This window comes from Plectrocnemia conspersa, unplaced genomic scaffold (genome assembly GCF_051122295.1).
Source record: "Plectrocnemia conspersa isolate PC_06_02 unplaced genomic scaffold, ASM5112229v1 ptg000013l, whole genome shotgun sequence".
Taxonomy (NCBI): Eukaryota; Metazoa; Arthropoda; class Insecta; order Trichoptera; family Polycentropodidae; genus Plectrocnemia; species Plectrocnemia conspersa.
In genome coordinates this window covers 31,649,986-31,663,517 of record NW_028277177.1, presented here as the reverse complement: position 1 = coordinate 31,663,517, position 13,532 = coordinate 31,649,986, and the positions used below count along the sequence as shown (strand labels likewise).

General features: G+C 31.4%; 1 protein-coding gene across 1 annotated transcript in view; it reads left to right on the top strand.

The window, feature by feature from the left end:
• The window catches only part of LOC148227861 (uncharacterized), a 47,388-nt gene extending 35,267 nt beyond the window's left edge, over nucleotides 1-12,121 (top strand). The window contains exon 2 of the mRNA XM_088202521.1: nucleotides 11,428-12,121. Coding sequence (XP_088058647.1) covers nucleotides 11,428-11,810 — 383 coding nt within the window. The 3' untranslated portion in view covers nucleotides 11,811-12,121. The remainder of the gene's footprint in view (nucleotides 1-11,427) is intronic.
• Nucleotides 12,122-13,532: the final 1,411 nt, after the last annotated feature.

The following is a 13,532-nucleotide window of genomic DNA, read 5'->3' as shown; positions in this document are numbered from 1 at the left end:
GAGCCGCACTTTGACCATCTAAATTATTAGTAATTACGAAGAGAAATTGTCAGCTTTCTTTCGCGCAACTAATTAAAGAAAATATAATTTCAACTTAACAATTAACTTTTATCAAACTGTAGATTTTCCTAAAATATAAAGACGTTTTTAAAATAAATTTATTATGGTGAGGATTTTTTTAAACTTACAATGAAATTTATTCTTGAAAATATAGTATATGATTTATTTATTATATATAGACCAAGGTCTAGAATCTAGATCCGAACGTTCCCATTACGTCGACGACTACTTTTAACATGAATTTTTAACTTCCGACTTCTAATAAATGAGGATTGCATTATGTATACCAAAATCGAATTTTAGCACAAAAACAATTATCACTTCTCAGAAGGCAAAAATTCACGTCAAAAGCAATAAAATCATGTCGACGCCGTTGCAGTGAGAACGCTCTTTAAAACTCTTTCACTTATACCTATGATCCCATATTTCTTTAACATTATACTTCTGTCTATGGTTTCGAAAGCTCTTTTGAAATCCAAGAAAACTGCGCCAATTATTTGGTTCGTATCCTTGGCCAACAAGCAATAATTTATCACTACTTATAATACGGTCTCTGTGGAATGTTTTTCTCTGAATCTGTTTTGTAAAATAATAAAATCATTTAATTGTTACCTTCCATCACCTTTTCCATACAAGGCAACATGTTAATTGGTCTCTTCCTTAACCTTTTTACTGATTTAGGTATAGTCCAGTCAAATAAGGATCTCTATTTATCAGGTTGTAAATCCTTTCCTAACCAAGTTTGGATCTAGAAGTAAATCCGATAAATATGCTGACGAGCTGCTTCACTTATAGGTGTAAGAGATGATAATTGCACCGATCTCTTGATTGTTGATTTGATGAATTGTGTGTACCTCAAATTTTCAATACTATGTTTTAATTTTGGAGCATTATACATTTCTAAAAAAAACACGTATTACATTTTCAAATAATATATTTGAAGGGCAGTTTTTCCGTTGAAATAATTCAGCTGATTGGTACAAATCGGATTGCTTCTCAAACATTTTATAATTTGCAGTTTTTCTTTCTTAAACATTGCAGATGCTGTGTCAAAATATGATATGTTCTTTAGAACGAGTATATTTGACGAATACATGCGAGTCTCTAAATTTCCTTTCAGAAAATTTCTTGCTGACGTGATTAGGTTCGTCTTATTAAAATAACCATCCCATCAATATTTTCTCTTTCGTTGTTCAGATGGTCCTCTATAGCTTTTAAATTTTTACTGTAGTTTGAGCGTCGAATACAATATTTGAACCGAAATGCGTTTGCAAATAGTTGACGTTTTTATTGAGAACGATGGAGAAAGTACCATCTTTGCTCCAAACAACGCGACGCAGAAGAAATCCACCATCGATGAAGTATGTTACATTATTCTGATCCATTTCAATATTAACAGCCTCCATGTTATTATACAATTTTTCTTTTGTAGTCTTTCGCACGCCAGCATTTTCAAATAATGATGTTGGGTAAAAAATGATCATCAAACATTTTGTTTACAGTTATTCTCTGAAAAAGTAGCAGCTTACATTTGGGAATGAATTGTGAAGGGTGAACCACTCATCAAGTTTACATCTGTAGTAACTCTTTTCACTCGTGAATCTCTTGAGTCGAAGTGTTGTTTCGCAAAGCCTAAAGAAATATTACAAAATTTCTTTATTTCCTCACAGATAATGTTCGTGGCATGCATGCCATATACCCATTTACACAAAACCCTGTCTTGCTTGCTTCGTCCCCAAGAAACACTTTCTGTTTTCATGGATTTCATTAGACTATGCTCATTCACTATTTTGGACTACTTTCGAAATTAAATTTATCAGTGCGTCTTTATGTGAAGAATCTGTTTTTAAAGTTCTCAAAAGTATTTTTATTTATTGTTTCTTTCAATTAAGTCATATCTTGAAGGTATAAATGTGTCAATTTGGTACAAAGAAAGCAACCACTTGCGTGAAAATACGGAAGCATTTTTTTTACCGCGGTAGTTTATATAGCGTTTCCCATAAACAGATGCGCGCTTCCCGCTCTCCGCGCTATATCTTAAAAACCGTTAATCATACGAAGAATTGAATTACACTAAACTTGTAAAAAATTAGATGCTATGTAAATATTGTAAGTAGAAGCGTGATATTTTACAAAAAAAAAATCGTGACCTTTGACATTTTAAAGGTTTATGCAAAATTTCATACCGAGATTTAGACTTTATTTCGCCTTATTTGACTGAACTAGTATAATAGTAGCAGTCTTTATATTATCAAGTATTTTACATTCTGAGAGTGTTTATTTACTAAATAATGTAAATTAGTTCCTAGTATGTCCTTTAAATATATTTACATCCAATTTATCAGTACTTGTTCCTTTTTTCAATTTATAAATTATGTTTTGAATTTCTTTAAGAGATACTATTTTTTTGAATTCACAATTTTTTCTATACTCTCAATGGAGTATGTATTTATTTTTTTGCTAATCTATGACGATCTTTATATATTTCCGTCAATCTTCATATTTATTATGTCGTTTCTCAGAGTATTTTTTTTCTTTTAATATTCTTGACACGTTGTTCGAGTAATTTTTTAATGTTTTACTGCCATATTTCTACATTGCTGGTATGTTTTCCATGAATATGAATTGAGACGATGACCGAGAGGCTGCTCAATTTCACGGAGTCGATCGATAATAAACATCCGCGCGTTTGATTATCATAGCCGCCGAAATCCGATAGAACCGAAGTTAATTCTGTAAGCGAATCCGGGTGTTCCGTCTTGGCGGGATGCGAGGAGACCCCACGTCAGTATCGCTTTACATATGCATCGCAGCGGTAATTGCGCGAAAGGCGAACCGAGACGTCGCGGCGCAATTACCGGCCAAATTGGGAAACTCCATCCGTACGAATGCAAACGAATAGGTAACGACGAATATTGTGATTACACGTGTCGCCGGCGGAATTATAGGCGTCGGTGCCGAAAAGCCTCGGACAATGGGGCAATTCTTTTGTGGGATCGTGGGTGGCTGCTAATCGATTCGTCGCGAGTGCTTAGGCCGTCTATCGAGGAGTAGTGATACCGAAGACCACGTGACGAGTCCTGCTCCTCCGCCGCAGCGTTCGTCGGCTTTCGGCACACCTCAAAAGCATCAAAGGCACTTGTTATTAGTCACACCTGAGACCGCTGGAGGTTACGGCCGCACACAATTATTATTGCCAGCGCTGATATTATTATTATACACACATACATATACGCGCGTACGAACACAGAGAGGCGCATGCGCAACACCGACGCTAATTAAATCGATCCTCGTTAACGGCGTTTCCGATATTTAACTATCGCCGATTTATACGTGATTTTCAACATTCTTGCTAAGCATGCTGGGAATTTTTTTTAAATGTGAGCATGAACAAAGAGGGTTTAACACCGAAGCGAATTTGCGAAGACGCAGTAAACACTCGTCCTTCGCTTGCAACGGCCAAGAATGACAGCTGAATTTAAACACGGGTGGAAAGTAATATGGTAATCGCTGCGGAAGGTCTGCAACTTCTACCACTGAAGAAAACATCGATTCGTTTCATCTCGAGTATGAATGGATTCGAAACATTTTGAGCAATGAGATCCGCGAAATTGGTATCCCATCTTCGTAATTGACTCAGGTGTTTCAAATTCTCGCGATTCATTTGAATCATAGATTATTTGAAACAAATTTTTATAATTGAAACAAATGAAAAATGTTTTATATATTCAAAGAAAAATATGAATTCAAAAATAATAAAACATTAACGATGAATCGAATAGCCTATCGCAGCGGTTTCTAGCCTGTGATACGCGTACCACCGGTGGATAGTTGGTGGTACGCGAAAAATAATCAGTAATGGCGGACATAAAAAGTAAAAAAATCAGTCATAAAAATATAATTTAAACTATTGTATTTTTCCTAAATGTAATTTTTCAGAAAGGCTCGATGACGATCTTTAATGTTAATGATAAAATTGAAAGTATGATTAAGAAATTAGATTTTTGAAAACAGTGTATCGAAAACAATCAACCGGAAGTATTCGAAACTCTACATACTTTTTTGGTTGAAAAGAAGGTTAGCTTGTCTCAAGATTTACGAGAACATATAATAGTTCATTTAACAGGATTAAAATCGTCTTTCATGGAGTATTTTCCAAAACCCGAAAACAAAGATAATAATTGGATTTCAAACTCTTTCTATGCAGAAAATTTAGAAAAAGCTTCCTCGTGATCAATAAAAGACAAAGAAAATTGAATGGACTTATCAAGTGACAAAACTATACAAGTAAAATTCGAACGAAACAATCTAATTAATTTTTGGTTAAACATCGACAAAGAATATGAAGAACTTTCTGAAAAAGCATCAAATTCTTATCAGCGTTCACTAATACGGAATTAGTAGAAAAAGCCTTTTCTTCATATGTTTTTTTAAAAAATAAGTATCGAAACAAATTGGACGCAGGTGTAGATTTAAGGGTATATCTCACATCTTAATCAAATTATGTTCTTCAAAACAAACACAAGGATCTTATTAAATTTATTTTGCTTATATTATTGTGCTTATATTTTCGTAAAATTTGCTTAAAAATTAAACTTTTAACTTGATAACAATGTATAATAATCTTAAGCAACACTTTCATAATTATTATTTTCGATAATAAATAGAAAATTTCGGTAATAAAAATATTTTTAAATACAATTTCATTAATATTATTATATTTAAAACAAAAATTTCGAGTGCGGCGCTGCTGTAAATTTGTAAAAATGAAAGTGTAAATTGTCTCGTTTTTATCAGAAGAATTTTTACATTTACCGTGTTTAATTAATTTTATATACATAAATTTTCTATTAATATCGGTAATTTTTGGAAAAAAATTGCCCGCGGCGCATTTCATTTTTTGTTGAACAAGTATTTTAATTTAATTCTATGTTTTTTTTTTTAATAAAAATTAGTTGTTAAAAAAATACTTCTTTAAATGTCCTGGTTTTGAATTTCGACAAGAAATGAGCTTTGGCACCTTTTATTTAGAAAAAAACATTGTGATATGCAAAGTTCAAATGTCTCATTTTTATCAGAAAAAATAAAACCTTTGGTATTTTTTTAAAACTAAATAAATTGAGTTCTGGGAAATATAGTCACCCAATAAAATTTATAATTTAAATAGAATAACAAATTTCTCGAAATACAATTATTTTTATAAAGTGGTACAATTAAGCGTGATGTACTACCAAGTGGTACGCGAGCCAAAAAAGGTTGGGAAACGCTGGCCTATCGTGTTGAATATTCCCAAAACGTGTTGAATATATACGAAATATTATATAAATTTCAGTCTCGATTTTTGAGTTATTTTTTTTTAAATTCACGGGACTTTTTCAGTATCTTATTTTTTTTATATAATTTAATTTTCATCGTTTTACATAATCTTATTTTACCTTTCTAATAAATTACCATTGCACTTATTGTCTTAATTTTCTGATTTAGAATAAAAACAATCAAAGAGCGTTGATTATTTATTTTATTTAGTAATTAAATATTTTCTCTTAAGAAAATATTTAATTGAAAAAAGCAAGTCTAAATAGACTAAGTTTATAATAATATAGGAACTGCAATAAAACTTTTCAATTAAGGTTGAAGATTTTATCCCAAATTAATCTAGCGGTGTGTCACTTTATATGGTCTTGTTTCACTCAATGTTATTATAGATTGAGTTAAAAGTTACTATAAACGTTTGCCATTATTGTTATATCTTTTTTTAATACTTAAAAAAAAGAATTCCTTTGGAATCTCAACATTCAAAAATAAAATATTTTTTGGGTGCAATCCAGATTCAAGGGTTAGAATCGCCCTTTCTGCGTGAGACAGTAATAAATTAAAAAATAAATAAAAAGCTAACTATAATGCCGCAGAAAGGTTTGCTTTCCCATCAGGATAACGCATCTATTTATATTTGAGAAGCAGAGTTGGATTTAGATGAAGAGAGGCTCTAGGCTATTCCACTTGTGAGGCCCCTCTAAGCCTCTCATTTTAACGAGTAGATAAAAATGAATGAAAGTGTTAATTGAAACAATCCGAATGACACAAAAAATGTAATAATAATATATATGACCAGGGCCGCCGATGACAAAAATGAATTTATGTATATTTTAACATCGTAATATAATTTTTTGAATAAATAATAAAAGGTACTATTCAACCCTCTCTATGCTACAAATAAATATAATATAAAAATTAGCCACAATATTGATTTTTTTCATGTTCAGAAGTTTATATTACAACTTTTACTTAAAGTTTTATATTTAAACTAGAACACAAAATAGAATATTAAGGAGTAATTGGTATCGAAATGTATATTTTGTTGTTATTATTATTTGATATACGCAACATTTGCTTTCTTGAATCGGTTTTGATAACATTATTAAAGGCAAACGTAGTGCAAAATCTCCCACACTTCCGCCGCTCGATAAACCGGAAAATATTATTATGAACCGTTTTGTAATAAATACCAATTCATAATAACGGTACACCGTCGCGTGGTAGTTAAAGGGTTAAATATGACATTGAATGATCTCTCCGAGAAAGTAAAAGTAAAACGTTCTGATAGACGACGACGCCGGAAGACGGGCATAGGAGTGAAGAGCTTCTCAGTCTTCGTCCTCGTCGCTGATGAGGATCGCGACCTTCCTGCTTAACGACGCATCTCCGCCTCTTTCGTCACTGACGCGCCGGCGAAATATATTAACAAGATTCCGGTCGGATGGAAATGTGCAAATTTATTATTCGCGGATTAACAAAGAACAAGTAAAACTACTTTTTTACTAATAAAACCATCATACATGACCGTCGTATAAGTGCATTAATAAACTCATTAACTGCAAATGTCGGCAGTTGACTAATTTTTTCACGTTGATTAAATAATTGTGGTTATTTTCTTTATGTTGTAATTTTTGCTTAATCTCAAATATTAAATAAATAAATCAAACAATATTAACTAGGGCTCAATTGTTTATCGCTAACGTGTCCGATTTGTAACGTGCAACTTATTAGTGGGAGTCTATTCGAACGTCTTAATTTGGAGCGAGACGAAAGGCTTAAAAAATGGAGGATTTCTAGAAACGGGCCCTCTAATCTACCGACGCATACGTATGTACATATGTATAAAACGCCATTATAGCCGTGGCGAATGCGCTTCCAAAACCGTTTTGGGCAAGAAGCGAAGATTAATATCGCGGTAATTACGAAAGCTCCCTTCGCCGCATTACGTGTAATATAAGGTGTCAGTGAGACGACCTTTGAAAAATAGTGAGGGGAAATTTTGACGTATTCGTTAAGAGCGGATATTAGCGGCCATCGATTGCTATCGCTTTTTAGAAAACAAATCTTCTAAATCGTCGCTTTGTCCCCGTTCTCTATCTACTCGACGGGTCTAATTTAATTAGCTTCGGGCCGTAAATCTTAGCGTTTCTTTCAATCAATAAAGAATTGCTAATTGCGAGTGCCCGAAATATGATCGATTAATCAAATTAATACGCGCTTCACAATATTTATAGCGGCGGCTTTGCGTGATTTATAACATATTTTTATTGCGGACGCATGCCTACTAAAAAAGATGTTATTCTTCATATAATTAAACCGGTTTTTGCAATAATTCTACGATTTATCCGAACACAATCCGCTATGTAATTTTGCCATCTTCTTTTTTAATTATCGCGCTACTTTATGACGAGAGTTGCGTGTGGCATCGAATCGCTCTATGTTCTATTATACGAGTCCTGGCAGTAGATGTAAACAAACATTCGATAAAATATATTAGCATCTCACAGATTTGTTTTTCATATCTTATAATTTAATTCCTAATCCTCTCATATTCTGAAGTAATAAGATATTTTTTTAAATTATAAAGAAAGATAACAAATATTTTTAAATAAGAAAAGCAATTAATATTTCTGATATTATATAATTTTTTTATTACAAATCATGATTTGACAAATTCTATAAATATTTATATTTAACAAAATAAAAAAAGTTTTATTTAACATTTTATATATTATACATGTATAAATATAAAATACACCAACTCAAGAATTCGAAAAACCACATGTAATTGCCGAAATTACAGAAATCATTCATATTTCCGAGTTAATATTGTGCGGCTGATGACTTTTTCAATAGATAATATTGAATGTTTTATTAATTTTAAATCAATACGAATAATATCTGTCCAAAGTAATTTGTTACCGTAATATTTTTGCAACGTAAATAATTTCATGTTTAATGCTCTATCCTTTTTTAAATAAAAATAAATAATCTTGATACTTATTATGTATCAGATCGTTTTTTTAAGGTGCGGGTTTACTAAGTTATATATTCTCAATCTTTTTCTACAATAATTATCCACACGTTAATCAATATTTTTATATTTGATTTTGGGAAGCAATAAATTCCCAATATCGTTTTTTATATTCGTTTTTTTCACCTAAAAACTGTTGTAGGCAGTGGTGAAGTGATAAAAAAATAAGTGCCGGAGCGCTGAACTTACACCCCCCCCCCTTTAATTTTTTTTGTATATTTTTTAAAAAATAGCCAATATTGATATTTCAAAATATTTTTATTTTTTTAATGTTTTTGTGAAAATAAAAATCTTACAGTGTTATCAAGAAATCACTGATAACTTATCCGTCTTCGCACTTGTTTTCGCATTATATAATTTACTTAACAGATGTTATTTATATTTTACCGAAGCTCGCGATCTTATGTCAACCAAGGTTGCACTCCCCTGCATACGGTCGATACATTCAAAAGAAAAGGCAATCGGCTGCATAAGTGTTTGTATGTCACAGAAGAAAGACTCTGTGTTGTATGTTTATGACTTTGTACAAACAACCCATAGAATTGTACTGCCTTTTGTGTTACACGGGCGCAGATAGAAACAATTTTTTTTCATTTTTGATTTTGTTGTGAAATTTTCAAAACACAAAACGGAACGAAATTTTCAGAAAAATATTTGACACTTTTTAAATTTATTGGATTACAAATATTTTTAAATGATATTATTTTATTTTCACTTCCATTGCTGACTTAGGGTTGAAAATATCGAAACAAAAAATATAAAAATATATAATTACTATTAACAAACACTAAAAGATTGTGAAATTATCTTTAACTTATAAAAAGTTATTATTATTATTATTTTATTAATTTATTTAGCTTAATAGCTAATTTTTACATCAAATTTTAGCTAAACATACTTATAATATATAACATAAACAGAAAATAAAAAGGCTTAATATTATAATTTATTTCTTAATGCACGAAGGTGTTTTTTTTTATTCCATTTATGAAACTTGTATAAAAAGTTATGTATGATTCTGTATTCATTATTCAAACTATATTTTTAGACTCTTTATAGCTTTTAGAATATTTTATCGTTTACTATTCGATATTCCAATAGTTGAAAACTATAATTCTCATACAAGAAAATGCTTAGTGCGACTGGAAAGCGGATAGGCTTTGCTACAATAGTGTCTATTGTTATCTGTTAAAACTCATATACTAAAGATCCGAAGTAAAAAGTTTATGAATAATCTTTAGGAACTTTATTTTAACAGTGCAACGAGAAAATTTTCGATATTATTTATGCGTAGAACGAAATTGTAAAAACATATTGGCGAACATATAATGAAAACATAATAATACCTATATTTTGCTTTAATAAAATTAGCATGAAATGTACATTGAAGATATTTTAAAATATCTATTTATATGTGGTTTTAAATCTTCCATTTTCATTTGACTAAGGAATTGTTATTTAACTAACATTTTCACGAGTAGTTTCGGTCGACGTCCTGTATCTTCCGAAAGACTCGTTTGTTAAAACTTAAAGCACTTTATTTACATGTTTTTTTAACGATCGCAAAAAACCGTTTGCAACGAACGAAGGCAGGGCCGGACCGAAATTACGACTATGATTAGAGTCAATCGATGCACCCACGGTGTCATTTTTTGTCGCTCGCGGCGTTTCGTCTAAAATGTAAAGGCCACCTTCGCGGTCGATGATCAGGACTGGATTAACCTATATGCTAATTAAGCTAAAGCTTAGGGCGTCATTGTTATAGTTATAGTTATTACGGAAACGAAAGAGAGGGCATTAATATTTTCAAAGATTTTTTAATTATTTTTATAAAAAAAATGTTAAATTTTCTTTTAACCATTTGGATGCAACGATGTTTTAAATATAAAAATATAAATATATAGGTAAATCTATTTTCACATATTCATTGATTCTTCCTATACATTATTAATATTAAATTAATTCAAAAACTGTTTCATGCCACTGTCATCATGACGTCAATAGTGATCTTTGTAGCATTTATTTTAAATATTGACGAACACTCATATATCGTTGTTTAGCATACAAAGAGTTAAATTGTAACTTAATATCAATTGACGCTACACACATATATTGTTATATAATATTTTTTACTAAAAATAAGTACATACTTCAGTTTATTTTCCCCTGAAAGATGAGTTGGCTTAGCTTGTATTTTGGACTAATATGGTTATAGAACTTTTATTAAGTCAAGTTGTGTTAATTCGTGTAGCTTAGGTTTGGGTTTGAACAGTAAATGGACGTTTCGCAACTGTCAAATTAAGCTTCATAGACATTTTAGAGCAGCATATAATTTCACTAGCGCCTATGAGTTAAATTATATTTTCGCTAGTAGAAATATATATCTATTCGTGAAAATGAATTTGGACTTATTGAAAATGTAACTTCACTGAAAAATACTCATTCACTGTTACATTTATACATATATAAATGTATATATTACTACGCATGAAAAAGAAAAAAACACCTTCCAGCTAAATTATATTTTCACGGGTAAAAATATACATCTACCAGTGATATGATTTCACTCAAATGAAAAAAATATTTTCAGGATAGATTTGAGATTTTTTAACCCGATAACTCGAGAATTTCTAGTTTTAGATCAGAAACGTCATTTCAATATGTTTATGGTGGAAGAGGGGGCCAAATTCAAGGTGGGGTAAATGCACCCCCCCCCCTAATGACATCGTTGATGTTTAGATAAAGTTTCCTATTAATTTGTTAAAATATTTTTATGCATAATTCATCGGCTGGAAAAATAAAAATTGTAATGTCACAATTATCAAAATGTCTAGCTGGTTTGGGCGTTTACACGGTAGTAGTCTTTAAAATGACGCGTTACAAATTTTCAAATATCGATTTGTTTTTTGCTGTTTACCGAAAAATATATATGTAATTATAATTATTTTTAAACAAAAATCGACATCATTCGTTTTGATATTTTGACGGTAGAAGTAACAGTCGGTTTGTTGTTACAGACGGACAAGCGAGCCACCTGAACCTGTTCAATAACAGGCCGCAGCCGAAGAAGAAGCGAAAGTCGCGGACGGCGTTCACCAATCACCAGATATTCGAGCTGGAGAAGAGGTTCCTGTACCAGAAGTACCTGTCGCCGGCGGACAGGGACGAGATCGCGGCCTCCCTGGGTCTGTCGAACGCGCAGGTCATCACCTGGTTCCAGAATCGGCGCGCGAAGCTCAAGCGCGACATGGAGGAGCTGAAGAAGGACGTGGAGAGCGCCAAGGTTCTCTCGGCGCACAAGAGCTTCTTGGAGAACGTCACCGACCTGGGCATCCTCAAGAAGAAGGCCGTCAGCCTGGGGGCCAGCGAGGAGGCCGCGGCCAACCTCATCTCCAAGTAGCCAAGACTGAAATGACTATGTACATACCTACCTATTTATGCGTTCGTTCGTTCGTTTTGTGATATCCTGTAAATACCCCGAGGACTATATTTATGATTAGAGGCGCGATCTCAAAAGCTGCGCCGCATACAACTATACCTAACTTTAAGCGTATTTTAATCGTTAACGACTAATTATTTCACTAGGCGTAATTTATTAACGTACAAAGCGCACTCGACTAGGAGAGCTCCATAGAAGCTTTTAGCGATCTTGTTCGATACTTTGTCAGTTGCTGTAATATACATACGAAACAATAAACATGTGCAATTTGAGTCTGCCTTTTATTTTTAACGCACACCGCGGACGCGTGTTTTTAGACTTTATAGCCGGAAATCGTTCTTCTTCCGATGGATAAATACATAAAAGCTCCACTATGTACGGCCGTTCTGTCCGCTCGACGAATCATTTTCTTGCAAAATGACTTTCAGAACGTGCTATTATTTTATAGAACTAAAAAGAGTCGTTATCTATTGCACTATGACAGGTAAGACGAGCACGATCAGAAAAATAAAAATGTTTCCTCATACTAACTTAATATTTTTTGTACATTTAAAACAATACACTACCATGCCACACTCTATTTTATATTTTTAAATATTATTAAAATCTAATGGGATTTTATGCAATTTTAATATTGGTCCATATAAAGTTTGGTAAATATTTCATTTAATTGGCATTAAAAGTATATGTATAAGAAGAAAATTGAGATAAATTAAAAAGCTTAAAACTCAACTTAAAAAAATACATAATTATATTTTATCTACCATAAAAAACATTTTTTTTAATTTTCGATATATTTACTTATTCAGTCTTGAAATATAGGAGTTCAAAAAGAACTATGTGTATATGAGTACATAAGATGAATTTGAAATGTGATATTCACGGTGACCGTATTATTGTGAAAAATAATATTCTAAACATAGATGATTGGCAAATATATTTTACTTTTAATTCCAACTGCTATATATTTTTCTCTATTTTTTTAAAGCAATATTTGTGTAATTGTAGAAAAAATATATAGAAATCATACCAATGTAAAAAACTAGAATAACTGCAAAATAGTGCTTAATTTTTGTTTGCGCAATAATCACCGAACCACTATTCACATAGGTTTAAATGTGATAGAAATGGGACTAACGTTTCCATAATATAAGTGCTCAGATTTCATAAAAATAATTCTTCACTTCTTTGGATATACTTACAAACAACGCAGAGAGATAGTGATAATATGGAAATAAGGAAAAAGTTATTTAAAACAAACTACGGATAAATAAAAAATGCTCCACAAGCGTCGGGAAAATTAAGGAGGAAGAATCATAATGAAATCCAGAGAAGCGGCAATTTTCTTAAAGTATTAAGATATTTTCTAAATGTCAATAACTATTTTATGGTTTTTAACCAAATATGTAATAAGATTTTAATTCAGTAGTTTACGTTTTAAAAACTATTACACCTTCGATAGAAATGTGTCGTAATTAAATTACGACACTATTTAAAACAAATAAATATTTAAATAGATGTATTTTTTGTACTTGTAAAATATATTTATTCTTAATAAAAATAATAATAATAAAAAAATAAAATATTACTAACTTAAAATTAAGAATCATTTAAATTTATTTCTATATACAATTTTAAAAATATTTTTTTAAATAGTGAAAACCTAATACCAATAAATAAAAT